The 14644-nt window shown below is 41.6% G+C and overlaps 1 protein-coding gene across 1 annotated transcript; it reads left to right on the forward strand.

The window, feature by feature from the left end:
- Positions 1-12354: 12354 nt before the first annotated feature.
- On the forward strand, positions 12355-14040 carry LOC140549899 (iroquois-class homeodomain protein irx-3-like). Its single transcript, XM_072673663.1, has 2 exons — positions 12355-12540; positions 13135-14040. The coding sequence occupies exons 1-2, from the start codon at positions 12355-12357 to the stop codon at positions 14038-14040; spliced, it is 1092 nt and encodes a 363-aa protein (XP_072529764.1).
- Positions 14041-14644: the final 604 nt, after the last annotated feature.

Below are 14644 nucleotides of genomic sequence, written 5' to 3' on the forward strand. Positions count from 1 at the left end.
AGAGCACGAATGGCAGAGTAATGTGATTGGTAGAGTAGGCCGAGAGATGTGGGCCAGCCTATGGGGCAATGCCTGACCATAGCAAATCACTGAGGTGAGAAGGTGCTAGAGCAGACTGAGGTATTCAACAGAGTAAAACACAGCCTTCTCTCTTCAGCACCACAGCGACACAGCTAGAGCTCCAGTGCTGTGCCTCAGGGCCAGAAGACTCTCTTTGCATGACAAAGGCAAAGATAACAGTTAGTGGAACTAATGCGCCTCATCATATCTACAGCCAGATCTGAGACGAAGAAAGAGAAGTGCAGCCTCCAAGCAGAAATGAGGATTATCGTTTGCAGTGGTCGCTTTAACTGCTGCAGCGAGTCTCTGCTGAGTGCCTATGAGCTGCTGGTACTGTAAGAAGCTGCCGCAGTGCTTGTTAACAGCTCCCTTAGAATACTCATGGTTTCGATTTAACGAGAACAGTAAATTTACAGCGTCTGCATCTAAGCAAGGGCGGAAAAAAAAGAAAGTGACGGATTGACTTCATTTAAATGAGCACGTTGGTCACATATATTACACCAACACAACCTTGTCTTTCAGTAAACCCCTTAAACAAAGGGTGTCCAATCTTCTGTGCAAAGGGCCTGTGTGTCTGCAGTTTTTCCATTCCAACCAAGCAGAAGCACATCATGATCTGTTGTTGGAAGACTCATCAGTTGATTAAACAACTGGAATCAACTGGATGCTTAGAATAAAAACCTGCAGCCACGCTGGCCCATTTCGGATAAGAATGGACGCCCCTACCTTAAACCTTAAATGCATCACTTTAACTCCTTAAATGTCTAACTTTATTATGCCCTGAGTCTTATTCCTCTAATTCTATGGAGAACTGACAAATATTATTTTTGTAGAAGTGAAGAATGAAAGCCATTTGAAGGGGTTAATCTTAGCAAAAGTTTTAGGCACCTGTGAAAGTTAGAATCTGTACAGTACACATTCATTTTCTTAGTAAAAATTAATATTAAAACAAATACAGAAAATACTAGTTTTGTTATTATTAGTATGAATAACAGTATGCACATCTCTGTATTCATGGAACCATTTCCAAAGCTCTACTCATGATCAACCAGCATCTGGTTTTAGCAAAACAGTGTTCATGTTAAATCAGGTGAGCTGGTGGCTGTAGGCATCCACAGGAAATCTGGAACCTAGCTTTATTCTCCAAAACCAGTTTACAAGATATCAACTACTTTATTCATAATGAGAAATTCTTGCTACTTTGACTTGTTTTTATGTGTATGCTTCTTATTTTATCAATATATTTATATTATACAAACAAAAACACACTTACTGAAAAGGTAAATGTGGTTAGGTGCCTAAAACCTCTGCACAGTACTGTATTATTCAGCATCTGCTATAGACTAATATATAGTAATATATAGTAATATATAATATGACAATATAGTAGCTATTATCAATTACTAAGTGAATTAAGTTAAATTATGACAGTGAGTGACTGGAATTATACAAGGTTATAGGTTGTGGGAAATAATTATGTTAATGTAGAATATTTTATTAATGTGGCATGCAGCATTGAGAGCTGTAGAATATCACACTTAGCAGGCTGCAGGTCTTGGTCAGAGGAGCGTCTGACAACTGCCCTCTGATCCACTGACAATCACCACCACAAAAAGGAATGCTTATTGAGAGAGAAAAGAAAAATGGTCAGCTGTGGCATCTGTATGATCTGTTGAACACACAAACACAGTGTGCTGTTCTCAGTTGACCCTTAAACCAAAGCACCTGGTTTTGACAAGCCCTCCTCACATTCCTGGAGTGACTGCTCGTTTAAACGGGCTGTGTTCTCTCCTCCCCCCTCCTTCTGCTCAGCTTTCGCTCTCCCTGCTCTTCCTTCATCCCTCCTTCCTTCCCTTCATTACCAACAAAAGATGAACGCCGCAAGGAAAATAATTGCTTTCCCTCCCTCACCGCTGTTTGCACTAAGTATTACCACTTTAACGAGAGAGAGAGAGAGAGAGAGAGAGAGAGAGAGAGAGAGAGAGGGAGAGAGAGGGAAAGAGCACATCCTGTCTTAGCCTTGTACTCACACAGCTGTAGTTAATGGCAGAGATGACTAACCCTCGACTTCCTCAACACATCCAGCATGCGTAATGGGTTAGCATTCTGCATTAGTAGCTAGATTTACACCATTTAAAAGGCAGTAAATTAACAGTTGTCTTAAATTAAAGGTGATTTAATATATATATATATGTATATATATACAAAAGTGGTTCTTTTGTATATATATATACAAATGTATATATATATACAAAAGTGGTTCTTCTATGGCTTCACTTACCATTTACAGCACCCCAAGAGTGTAGAAATAACATTAATACAAAAAGTAGTGCTTTCACACACCACTCTCTGCATTATTTATAGCTGTTATCCAGTACCTAGTTTGGTTTATTAGTGCTTAATCATTGTACATCACTGGACTTGGTGGACCATTGGAATTGGTGATGAAATTGAACAAATTGAACTATGTGCTGGATGGGGGCGTCCAGGAGAAATCCGAACTTCAGACTAGCTCAAAAGGTCTAAACGAGATGTTAGAAATGATGAGAAATGATTCTTACTTTTTAGTCTATTTATGCTCACTTGCATCTGTTCATCCGTGATTTACAAGCAAAAATCACTCTTATTAGATCAGTGGTTTCAAATAATGTGCTTAGGTGCCGAAATCCTCAGCACAGCACTGCATCTTCACCATATGGTTCATCAAGTGAAAGCTGGCATTCAACACTTAAACCTGCGACTTATGGTTTCATTCTAAATCCAGTGTATTGTAAAACAGAGCAAACTGTTAAAACTGTCACTATTATTAGTTACATTACTACATTACTTGAACAGTGTTGTGCATAATTAGACACTGGTAATAGTAATAAGTGACTGTGTAGGAAAAGAGAAATCATGGCACTAATGACTTTATGCCTGTTATCACCAGTTAGCCACTTTCCCTAATAAAGCAATGACCAGTGCACGCTGCTTAAGGGAAGATATGTCAGCCCCATGCTGGAGAAGGAGAGATATGAGGGAGACGGAGGGGAGAGCAAAGCGCAGCCTCCTCTGGGTCCGAACGCTGGGATCCATTCAGAGGAGGGGCGAGTTGGTAATGGCTCTGAGCCTCGCCACTAATGGTTATTTAATACGCCCATCACCGTGCTCCACTCACTCTGCATACCGAGCACACACCGAGGGCCCTAAACCCTCTTTAACACTTATTCAGGATGACAGGAAAAATGAAAGCGTTTGTCCTCTCAATGGAAAAAGTAATCATGGCTACATTATCCCCCTGCTCACTCCTATCATACTAAAGCAGGGGAGAAATGTCACCAAAATGTATTTAAACGCTGATGGAGTGCCGCTGCTTGATTCCCACCACGGGACTGATTAATACGAATAAATAAATATAAAAATCCTCAATTTGTATGTAAATGCATGGGTGGTGGGGGTGTCCATATCAGTAGCTGGTGCTACCTGCATCTGGAGGGAGCTGGTAATAAAGTGAAGTGTAATGTGGTAATTATGGCGGTTTATGGTGATTCGGCTGTCCGGCCTATACAGAGTAATGAGATTCTTATAGAGGCTGTTAGCCAGGCCTGGACTAGGCAGGCACCATCAGCATTTCTGTCCCTTTAGCATAAAGAGCGGCTAGCGCTAATCAGCTCACAGTCTGCTCACCAAGGGAAATGAAGATGGGATATCTCTGACTGTTAGAAAACAGTTCATTTCTCCTCTTTCTTCTCTCCTCTCCTCAGGTCTTTCTCTACCTGGAAACTGTACTGTAGGATGGTCAAGGTATTAGAAGCCAGTTTAAGTAGATTTTGACCTCCGTTTAGATATCAATTTGTGTGCGATACAGTCAGTGGATGCAGGCCATCCATTCAGAATAAAGGAAGCGAATGTTCTGGCGGCTGGCTGTGTAAGAAGTCGGCTTCCAACCAAAGAGAAAATTATCAGAAAGAAAAAAAGAACTGAATACAAAGCTCTGGAGCTAAATGCTTCTGGACAGAAGTCATTCAGGTATGTTTATCTGCGGCTTCTCTGTAAATAAGGCCGCTTTTTGTCAAATTGGATTTCACAGATCACAACAGCCGGCAGGATGCAGCCACTCAAGTGCAGCTCTCAGGAGAAACTTATCGAGATCTTTAATATCACTGTGGCATAAACGCTTCATGCAGAGTATTGACTTTAAATAAAAACAGCATTTAAATATTAATAGATGTGGATTGTTGGGTAGTGAGCCTGATCTGGGAACTGCAGTATGAATATATATTAATCCTCAGTGAAAGAGAACAGCAAACAGAGTTTTATTCATATTCTAATGCATTTATGCTAATGACCACCCCTACCACATCCCACCGCCGTAATGGGTGTTTATGAGAACTTCTGGTAAAAGAGAGTGAATATTGTTTGCCTCAGAATTATTGTAAGTAATAAAATATTTTACAATGTAAAGATAAATTAAACATTCAAGTTAACATAAGTCACCTGCACAGATGCTCTATCAGCAAAGGCCTCAAAGATCTTCCATAGAGACTTTTCTCAAACTATTATGGGACACACACAATACAATCCGCCTCTCCATCCACTCTCCATTGAAGCAGCCCAGCATCACTCCTCACAACCTCATTTCATGAAGATTCACTCAATCCTGTCAACGTCCAGCACACTGATGTTTTCCCACGAACTAACGGATGGTCAGTGCTGATAGTGGCCAATCCATTACTGTCTGCAGTGTGTCAGCCCAAGGGTGAGAGTCATTAATTACTGAGCTGTGTCTTTCGCTCAGGGCCGCAGCCACAGGAAGACCAGGTGTGAGGGACAGGCCTGATTATCCTGTCCGCAGATTGGAAAAGATTAATCTTTCCTCTCGTAAAAAAAAGAGAAGTGACCAGGGCGGAAGAATATGTGTGTGTGTGTGTGGGAAAGGAAGGGAAGTGTGTGTGTGGGGGGGGGCATTCATTTCAGATTGTAATCATTCTCTTAAAATTATAATTGCCTTTCTCCTCCCGAACATGTTTTACATTACAATGCATGTTCCTGGTGTATTGAGGGATCAGCGTCGTATTGTCCTGCATTCATATATAGAGGGGATTGGTGCTGTAGTCTGATGACCATCTAGTTTCATTTTTAATGCGTCGTTATACATTCACATGTTTTACACACAGCACACTTGACACTTGTTCAGTTTGTTTAGCAGATAGAAACTGCATGTAAGAAACAACTGCAATGAGTTGACAGTTTAGTGACAGTGGCTGTAAAGGCAACAGTGGGGCATGTGGCGCTCACCTGCGTGCCAGACCACATCTCAACAGCCTGCGACATCCTTGCACTGCCCACACACTCAGTGTGTACTTACTCACAGACTAACGCCCCTTTCAGGGACCTACTCCTGCATTCGAAAAAACATGCTTTTACATGGGTATGTTGAATAGCTGGACTGTTGTATTTTCAAAATGGTAACTTTACAGGAGAAGGAGATAAAATGTTGTTGCATAATGGCAACAAAATGTTTATCATTTGGCTACCCCACTTTATTTGGGCAGTAGATTATCTGCAGATGTTCAAATAATTAACAAACGTAATGGTGAAGCTGAAAGGGTTAGTTTTTGGGGTTTGAGGTTAAGATTCAAGTTAAATCGAGTGTTTCTATAATGTTGTAAAGTGCATTTAACAGCTATATAATGTCATTTAATACAAGACAGTCCCGTTTTTATACAATCTAGACTTGTTTTTGTGTTGAGCTTATAAGATAAGAGTGACATTTTGATTTTTAATTGTGAGAAAATGTCAAAGTTATATAAGTTTTTCAAAGATAAGTTGAAAACAAGTTGATCATCTACACTGAACTTCAAAATACAGCACCACCTGACTTGTTACCACAAAACCCAGTTCTAATAAATAAGAAATACAGTTGCAAAAAGAGAGCTTTTTTGTAATGTCACAAAACAGCCTGGCCTATAATAGGTCAATATACTAATAGTTCATTAGAAGATGTAGGCATTGCAGGCTAAAGGCCTCACAAAACAAGAGCTGTGGACAACCTCACTGCTATCAGTTACATTAACCAGATGGGATGGTACCCGGCTATTTTACAGTGGACGTAGCTCCACAGCTATATATACTATATGGAAAAAAAATATTGGGACACCTGCTCGTTCACTGCATCTTCTGAAATCAAGGGTATTAAAAAGAGTTTATCCTGCTTTTGCTGGAGTAACTGTCTCAACTGTGAAAGGACGGATTTGATTGCTTTCAGCTACAAGAGCATTAGTGAGGTCATGATGTTGGATGATCACCACCCCACCTCATCCCCAACTTCCTGAATCATCCCAAAAGAATGCTGAATGCTTTAGCCCACGCCATAGTATTAGGCATGGTGCAAATATATAGGTTCATGTTTATCTGCTCCAGAGAATCATATTCTATTGACAGTACTTATCTACAGGGACTAGATAAGCTGAGTGTGTGCATTTGCACATCTGGGCCAGCAATGGGTGCAATTTAAAAGAGCTGAATGTATTGATCAGGAGGGGTGTCCATAAATATTTGGATATAGAGTGTAACTTACTGAGAGTATGCTAATGTAAACAGGTGAACACATACTCAAATTAGTGCAAGCTCGCCCACACACACACACTTACACACAGAGAGGGGCACTAAACAGAAGACTGAACACACACACTGTTAAATAACTGACACAGCTGTTTGGAGACATGGATCAACACAACAGCACCAAAACACAGAGCTGTCACTTGGCGAACTCATTCAAACAATACAGGAATAACAAGTTGAGACAATGTGGCTGAAAGAGTGTTTTTTTATATAAAATGCTGCTGTCTAATCCTCTATTTTGCAATGGCTCACCAACTGTTTACTGTTTACTTAGCATATTCATGCCTGCGAGTAAACAATATGTATCAGCATTTTGTGAATAAACATTAGAAGACAGACAGAGTAATGATGCCCAGTTGGCACCTGGAGATGCAGCCCTTTTACTGTCCATTAAAGCTGCATATCTACAGTATCCTGAAAAAAAGATAGCATTCATTTTCCTATGCAAGCTGTTCTAGGGGGAGGGGACGGCGAGGGGTCATTTGTGAATATGTAACAGGGAGAGGGTGGTCTGTCATTTTGAGTGACAGATATGAAACCGGTGAATATTTAAATGCAACTTACATATTCTTATCTGAGTGGTGTGGACAGATGTCAACATAGCAAAAATACTGGCAGGGAATATGAGACCACAGGAGACAAAAGATTTCCTAATTCCTGCACTGACCGGGAGACAACTGACAGTCAACTCTGCCCACTGATAAAGCCAAGGCAGGTTAAATGGGATCAAATGAGAATGGGTGCTTTTGTGTGTGTGTGTCCGCTGACCCATCAAATTATGGCCATCATGGAGCATAGCCAAATATTCTAAATGAATATATATAAATGAATATATATAAATGAATATATATATATATATATATATATATATATATATATATATATATATATATATATATATATATATAGTATGTTATTAAAATTATATATTTTTATAGGCTTTTAACATAAGTCTTCTTTATTGAGAAGTAGTAAATACAGCTAAATCAAACATAAGACACAATATTTTTAGAAAGTCCTAAATTAAAAATAAAAGATTTTTTTAACTTTAACCATTACCGCCACTCTAGATTCAACGTAACCTTCCTGCAGATTCTTATGAGTCATATGGGGGTTTTGGTTTTATCAGCTATGATCAGTTCTCTTCAAGTATTTGACCTCTGTAGTTCCCCTGAATTTCTTTTTCCTGCCTTTCTTTAGAAGATCTCATGTTTGATAAGTGTCAGTACAAGGTTTGAAGAGACAGAAAGTGTATAAAGCTTAGATTTTTTTTTCAGCTGGCAATTTCTAAATACAACTAGTTACATCACCTATATATATATATATATATATATATATATATATATATATAGTGTTTGGACATACAATAAGGCCCTATAAACACTGTAAGTGCAATTCATTAAGAAATTAGCTCTGTAATCTGCATTAAAAGCTGTGAGGATAAATATTTATTAAAGCTGTTGAGCAAGACACTGAGGTGTTAATGCTCTCAGACTAAGCGGTCCTGCTCATGCTGAAGTTGTGTCAAACCCCTTGATGCGCCTGCCCTTTTCCACGACTGCATGAAAGAGAAAAGGAAGAAGAAAGGAAAGAAAGAAAAACCCAGCTCAATTTAAGTCTGATCCAAAGAGCTTACAACTGTAATTAAATCATTAAATTCTTGTCCATGCTTGACAGAGCGGAGAGAAATTAACTTCCCCACCAACCTCATTTTCTATTTGAACATGAAATAATGATTTTCTGCCAGTCTAATTACAAAGCCAACATCTGATCTCTGCAGCATCCGATGGGGATTAGCTCCAGCACAGGCATTAGAGCTCATTACCAGCTTGAGTGCAGAATTATTACATCTTGTAATTGGATGGGGAGATTTATATACAGATCTGAGGCCAGTCTCAGTAATATTGTAATTACAAGCTTGGTTGGTCAGCTACTAAACTTCAGAGGGAAACAAACAGGGCAGGGTGTGTGTTTTATTAACCCGTAACCCTTAAGCAGAGGGAAATCGCTCATGCTAACATTAAGGGAAGAGGGGTGGGGGGTGTTCAACCTTTTCAGTGGCTCTGGAAGAGGAAAGAGAGAGATGAAGAGAATATGCTGTGTGTGTGTGTGTGTGTGTGTGTGTGTGTGTAAGGGGAGTAATCGGGCCGGGGACGAGAGGAGAGGGGCAAAATGAGCTATCTCTTCAGCCTGGCTGAGCGCAATGTATCTATTACTTAAGACTAACTGGCTGTGAAGCCATCCATTCTGTGTGCCATAAGGGGGCTGTTTCTCCTGGCTAAAAGGGAAAAAAGGGTATTGATTCCTCAATCAGCCATTTGCCTGCTAAGATGCGAGAGAGAGAGAGAGAGAGAGAGAGAGAGAGAGAGAGATAGAGAGAGAGAGAGAGAGAGAGAGAGAGAGAGAGAGAGAGGTTTAGCGAGTGAGAGAGATGGGAGAGACAGAGGGAGACAGACAGAGGGAGAGGGACTGGGAGAGCTAGAAAGGAGAGAAAACGATGGGAAGGAGGGAGGGAGGGATGTTCAATTAATTTGCAAACAGCATTTCTCTCTTTTCCCCCTCCTTCAAGTGATTCCAGCGTGCAAATCAATGTTGACAGGTCAGATTGGCTGCCACTAATCTTGGCATAACAACTCTGCAGTGAGAAGCCCCGCGGTAATGGAGTGCTTATTTAGGCTCATAGCCCCGCGCAGGTCCGGAGAGGCGCGATCAATGCTGCTGAGAGATAGGATTGATGAGGTCTTGATAGAAAGCTGAATCTCTAAAGCCACGGAGGATTGTACAGTGTATTTGGCTCAGGTTAATAAAGAAAGGCCCAGAGCCGTGTCCTCCTTTCACCAGTTCCACTATGCCTTACAACAGCAAACGGCGACTGAAACGCCACACCGCTGTGGAACGGACTGTTCCTTTAGATGGGATTACTCGCGCGCTGCTGTGGTCACGCGGAAAGATGATCCGCCTCTGTTGTTATGATATGATGAGGACCAGGCCTGTGCTCGGGCTGGGTTTGCAGTGCGAGTGCATGCGTGTTAGGCCTTATTTAACACAGGCGATGGGTCCGAGACATGATACACAACCTAGTATTAAAGTAGTGATCACCCCAAACAATCTGAGTATCCCTCAAATCTCTGGATGTGCGTCAAATAGTTCTTTGAGAAGGTCACTGTTGGATAGAGATAATAGAGATGGACGGCCTTTAAGCAGGTAAAGAACCTTTAGGTCTTTAAGGGGTTCTGCACACATCTACACACTCAAGCACCCAAAAGTGCTTCTTCTATGTTATCTCCCAAAGAACCCTTTGAAGCACCGTGATTGCAATGAAACCATGAGTGCAATGTAAACTGCTGGAACCTGTACAGGATGGTGAAAACACACCTGTGTACACGCTCACTTTTCCAGGGCAGGTATTGTTCCAGCAGACTTCAGCTCTCTCTCTCTCTCTCTCTCTCTCTCTCTCTCTCTCTCTCTCTCTCTACCATTCCCTGCTCTAGGGGGAACACAGGAATGTAGGTGACTGGCACAGTCTGCCACTTAGTTTGTCATTTGTGTTTTTTCCGCTATGAATTATTAATCGCAGTAGTGTCTAGTGATCACTGTAGAGGGACACGGTCAGCTGGTAATGAGACAATCCCAGAGATTAGCATGTACAATGAGACAGAAAATCAGGATACCCAAATGATTCACTTGCACTATTTGAAAGCAGAAGGCTATTTGGTCATGTTTATTATTTGCCTGTGTTTCAGTGTTATTCAGTGTATTATTTCATTTTTTCATTTTTTTTCATTTTTGTTTAAGGCTTACGTGATTTCATTATTGATCACCCATAATGCTAAATCTATATGCGTTTTGTAGCTGTTCCAGTGGTGTGCAGATGTGGGGATGCTGGATAAAATCCTTATCAAACAAATCCATGTTCAGAGAGAGAGAGGGAGAGAGAGAGAGATACTCACACAGAGATAGAGAGAGCATACTCATTTCATCAGTAATCATTTATGAATGTTTCATTTAGGAATATTAATATGTTTATAGTTTTTTTTTGTATTTTAGGATTATATTTCCTCCATTAACCCACTGCATGGTTCTTCAGCAGATCACTTTAAAGAGCAGGCCAACGTTATGTAGACGATTAGACCCGTCCTTTATGCTCTGCTGTTATTTGTAAACTATAGGAACAGAAACCTGAAGAAAAGCCGGGATGAATAGCAGGTTATTTGCAGCAACTGGGGGCTTTATTAGATTTATTTTTTTTTCTCCCTTCGAAATGTAATGCCTTTCTGTTCAAACTATTAAAGAGCTTCGTTCACGTCCCCTCCCAGTGTCATTATTTTATTATTTTAGAGAACCTACGCAAATGAATTGAATTGATTTCTGTTCAAATCAGGTTTCTACTCACATTAAACAGGTGTAAAGACGAGTGAAGGAGAACAAAACTTGTGCATAGTGGTAGTATAAACACAGATATTTACAAACTAGAAATACAGAATATATACACATTAACTTACACTACCCTTATATTATACATACTCTCTGTTGTTTTATTAAAACCATATGCTTTCTTGTTTTTATGTTTTTGTCTTCACACGGATTATCTGCACATAAACATTTCTCTGAATCGTTAAGTCAGACTTGTCCTGTCTGCAATACATCTCCTGTGTGTGCGCTGCGTTAAGCAGGCTGGAGGATTTAGATGATACGGCCATGTCATCACCATCCAGCTCGGCTGACCGCTATTAAACACAGATATGAGAGGATGCACAGGGGCGAGGGTCTGCCGAGGAATTCATTCAGCTTTTCGTCGAATTTCAATATGGAATCTCTTGTTTCCTGAGGTTTAACCTAATCCACTTTAAAGATCCAGCACGGTTTAAGCAATTCGTTATCCGATTACTGTTGTTTTTATTATTATTATTATTATTATTATTATTATTATTACAGTGGTTGGTGATGTTGCTGGTCACTGTTTAAATATTAGTTTACAACTCATTAGCATATTTATAACTGACTGAAGATTGTAATATAATTGTTTTGTTATTATTATTATTATTATTATTATTATTATTATTATTATTATTATTATTATTATTGTCTGTTCTTTTCCTCTATATGTGGTGTGTTTAGTTTGGCCCTCTATGCGGGCGAAAAGAGGCTTTCTGGGTGTGTAATTGCTCTCTTATCCCCTCCACGCCGTAATACAAAAAAAAAAACTGGCCACATTGTTTATCCCGATAATGTCAATGTATTTTGATATGATTATAAGATAATAAGATATAATGCTGGGCGACAGACTCTCTGTGTGTGTGCGTTGTGGTGTGTGTGTGTGTGTGTGAGAGAGAGAGAGAGAGAGAGAGAGAGAGAGAGAGAGAGAGAGAGAGAGAGAGAGAAAGAGTTGAGAGTTGTGTGTTTAAGAAGTGGGAGGGGCTACGGAGAGACTAGAAATGTCAATCACGCGGAGGCTCCTGCGCAATCCTGCGAGGCGATGTGTGTGAGCAGTGTGATGTGTCTGAGGAGTGTGTGGAGTGTACGGAGCTGACCTTAGTCCCCCCCATACAGCACTAAAGCGCGTCCGCGGCAGGGCACGGAAGGGAGCGCGCGCTCACCGGCTCGTTTGTTTCTCGCGGATCTCTGGAGCTCGAGGTAAAAGCGCTGCGCCTCCGCACGAGTCTCTCCGGACAGGGTTCTCTGGACAGGAACATGTCCATCCCGCAGCTCGCCTACAAGTACGGCAGGGCGCTGTACCCCGCCGAGACTCCCCACGGGCCGCCTGGGGGTCTGTCCGGGGCACTGGCCGCCCTGTACGGAGCGCCCTTCAGCGGCAGCAGCCACGGATACAGCGCCTTTCTGCCTTACTCCAGCGAACCAGCCGCGCTCGGACACCTGGTGAGTCCACTTTACTGACCGGCTACTGCACACGGTGCGATTAGGAGCAGAGTAACTTTTAGTACACATCATCAGTGGGCTTGGGGAATATTGGGGGGGGGGGGGGGGGGTTCCTTCACCGTTCACCATGTGTTATTACATCTGGGGTTAAAATAGACTCACGCAATTAATAAACAAGAATAATAAAATATTTATACAAATGTTTTTTATGTATTATTTATTGGAAAATAACGTTCATCCAGGCCTTGTAATGGATCGGACTGTTTTAAAGCGTAAGATCTAAAAACTGATAATTATCTAACTTGTTTTTCCTGAGTTTGAGATGTAAATATATTTAAACCATACGATAAAATCGTAAAATAACAAAAAGTGTTTTAATCGCATTTTTATTGATATGTTATTGAGATTCTACCTTTGATTTACATGCTCAAATGATGCAGTGGATAATATAATGAATTATCTGGTCAGTTTTAAAGTTAACCTGGGCTACACGCCACATAAAAAGCGAGTTTAAGATGACCACTGCCTGTAAAGCGAGTTTAAAGTCATATCAGCATTTGTCCTCATGCCTATCTTTTGTGCTGGACTCTGCAGGCCTCTCCATACGAGCTGAAGGACAGTCCAGGCATCCAGCACCCGGGCTTCCCTCACGCACACGCGCCCTTCTTCCCCTACGGCCACTACCAGCTCGGCGACCCCTCGCGGCCCAAGAACGCCACCCGCGAGAGCACGAGCACCCTGAAGGCCTGGCTGAGCGAGCACAGGAAGAACCCGTACCCCACCAAGGGCGAGAAGATCATGCTGGCCATCATCACCAAGATGACCCTCACGCAGGTGTCCACCTGGTTCGCCAACGCCAGGAGGAGGCTGAAGAAGGAGAACAAGATGACGTGGGCTCCAAAGACTAGGACGGACGAGGAGGGCAACGTGTTCGCGAGCGACAACGAGGAGGGCGAGGATGAGGACAAGAGAGACGACGACGACGACGACGAGGAGGAGATCGATCTGGAGAACATCGACACTGAAAACATCGAGAGCAAGGACGAGCACCTCGATTACCGGAGCGACCTTAAACCGGACTCCCGAGGGGCGGACAGGAGCGACTCGGAGGAGTTCGAGGACACGCAGGGACAGGAGAAAAGTTTCATAAAGAGCGTGATGAAGGAGAGCAGGGACAGTCAAGCAGAGGGGGCAGCGGATGACCACAGCAAACTGCCAGCAGCCGAGCCCTTGGGCAATCTGAGTCCACCGCAAAAGCCCAAAATCTGGTCGTTGGCTGAAACTGCGACCACACCGGACAACCCGAAAAAGTCCCCGCCGTTGCTGAACAGGAGCCACGGGGCTGCTCTGCAGGGCTCGGTGGTGAACCTCCACAACTGGACCAAAATGACCTTTTCAGCCCAGCACATGTCTTTAAGTAACCATTACCTGGGACTTAAACACCCGGTCAACAGCACTGTGGCTAACCAGCACATGGACAGCAGGACTCACGTCTTATGAGCCGCTTCTAATGGACAGTGAATTCAATATTATTAATATTATTATTTTTATTTCTTTTGCGTAATATTTTGATATTCCATCCCAATGTAATCATTTTCACACCATAAACAGTGCTTTGGTTTGGGGAAATAAAAATGCTTATTGATTTTTTAAAAAGAAAAAAAACATAAACGACACATTCAATTTGTAATAGACGGATGTTGCCTAGCACTTCCCTTCAGATGAGAGTATAATAGAGTAAAGGTTTATATTGCTAACTTATGAACATTTTCACCCGGGTTATTTATCAGATTACGCGTTTTCTCTCATTTATCTCTGGACCTTTTTCAGTCACGGCATGCATTCGTTTTTTATTTTGTTTTGTTATTTTTTTATTCTTGTGTTTGTGGCAGAATAACACAGCAAGGCAAAATTCAGCACCATCCCACTCACCCCGTGTGTGATCTGAAGAGTGCATGTCGCCTTTTTCACGAGCACTAATGAGCCTCAGTCGCTATAATCTTATTTTCGAATCTTTTTTTTAGACCTTCTCACACAAACACACACACACGGCCATTTTTTAACTAAATGTGTTTTTACATTTTCCATATTGTTGTTTTTAACA

Source organism: Salminus brasiliensis, chromosome 2, assembly GCF_030463535.1.
Source record: "Salminus brasiliensis chromosome 2, fSalBra1.hap2, whole genome shotgun sequence".
In the NCBI taxonomy this organism is placed as follows: Eukaryota; Metazoa; Chordata; class Actinopteri; order Characiformes; family Bryconidae; genus Salminus; species Salminus brasiliensis.

Bases quoted from the DNA above. Each gene is read 5' to 3' on its own strand.
- LOC140549899 (XM_072673663.1), top strand. From the start codon at position 12,355: ATGTCCATCCCGCAGCTCGCCTACAAGTACGGCAGGGCGCTGTACCCC. The intron at 12,541-13,134 runs GTGAGTCCACTT...TGGACTCTGCAG, and splicing joins CAGCCGCGCTCGGACACCTG to GCCTCTCCATACGAGCTGAA.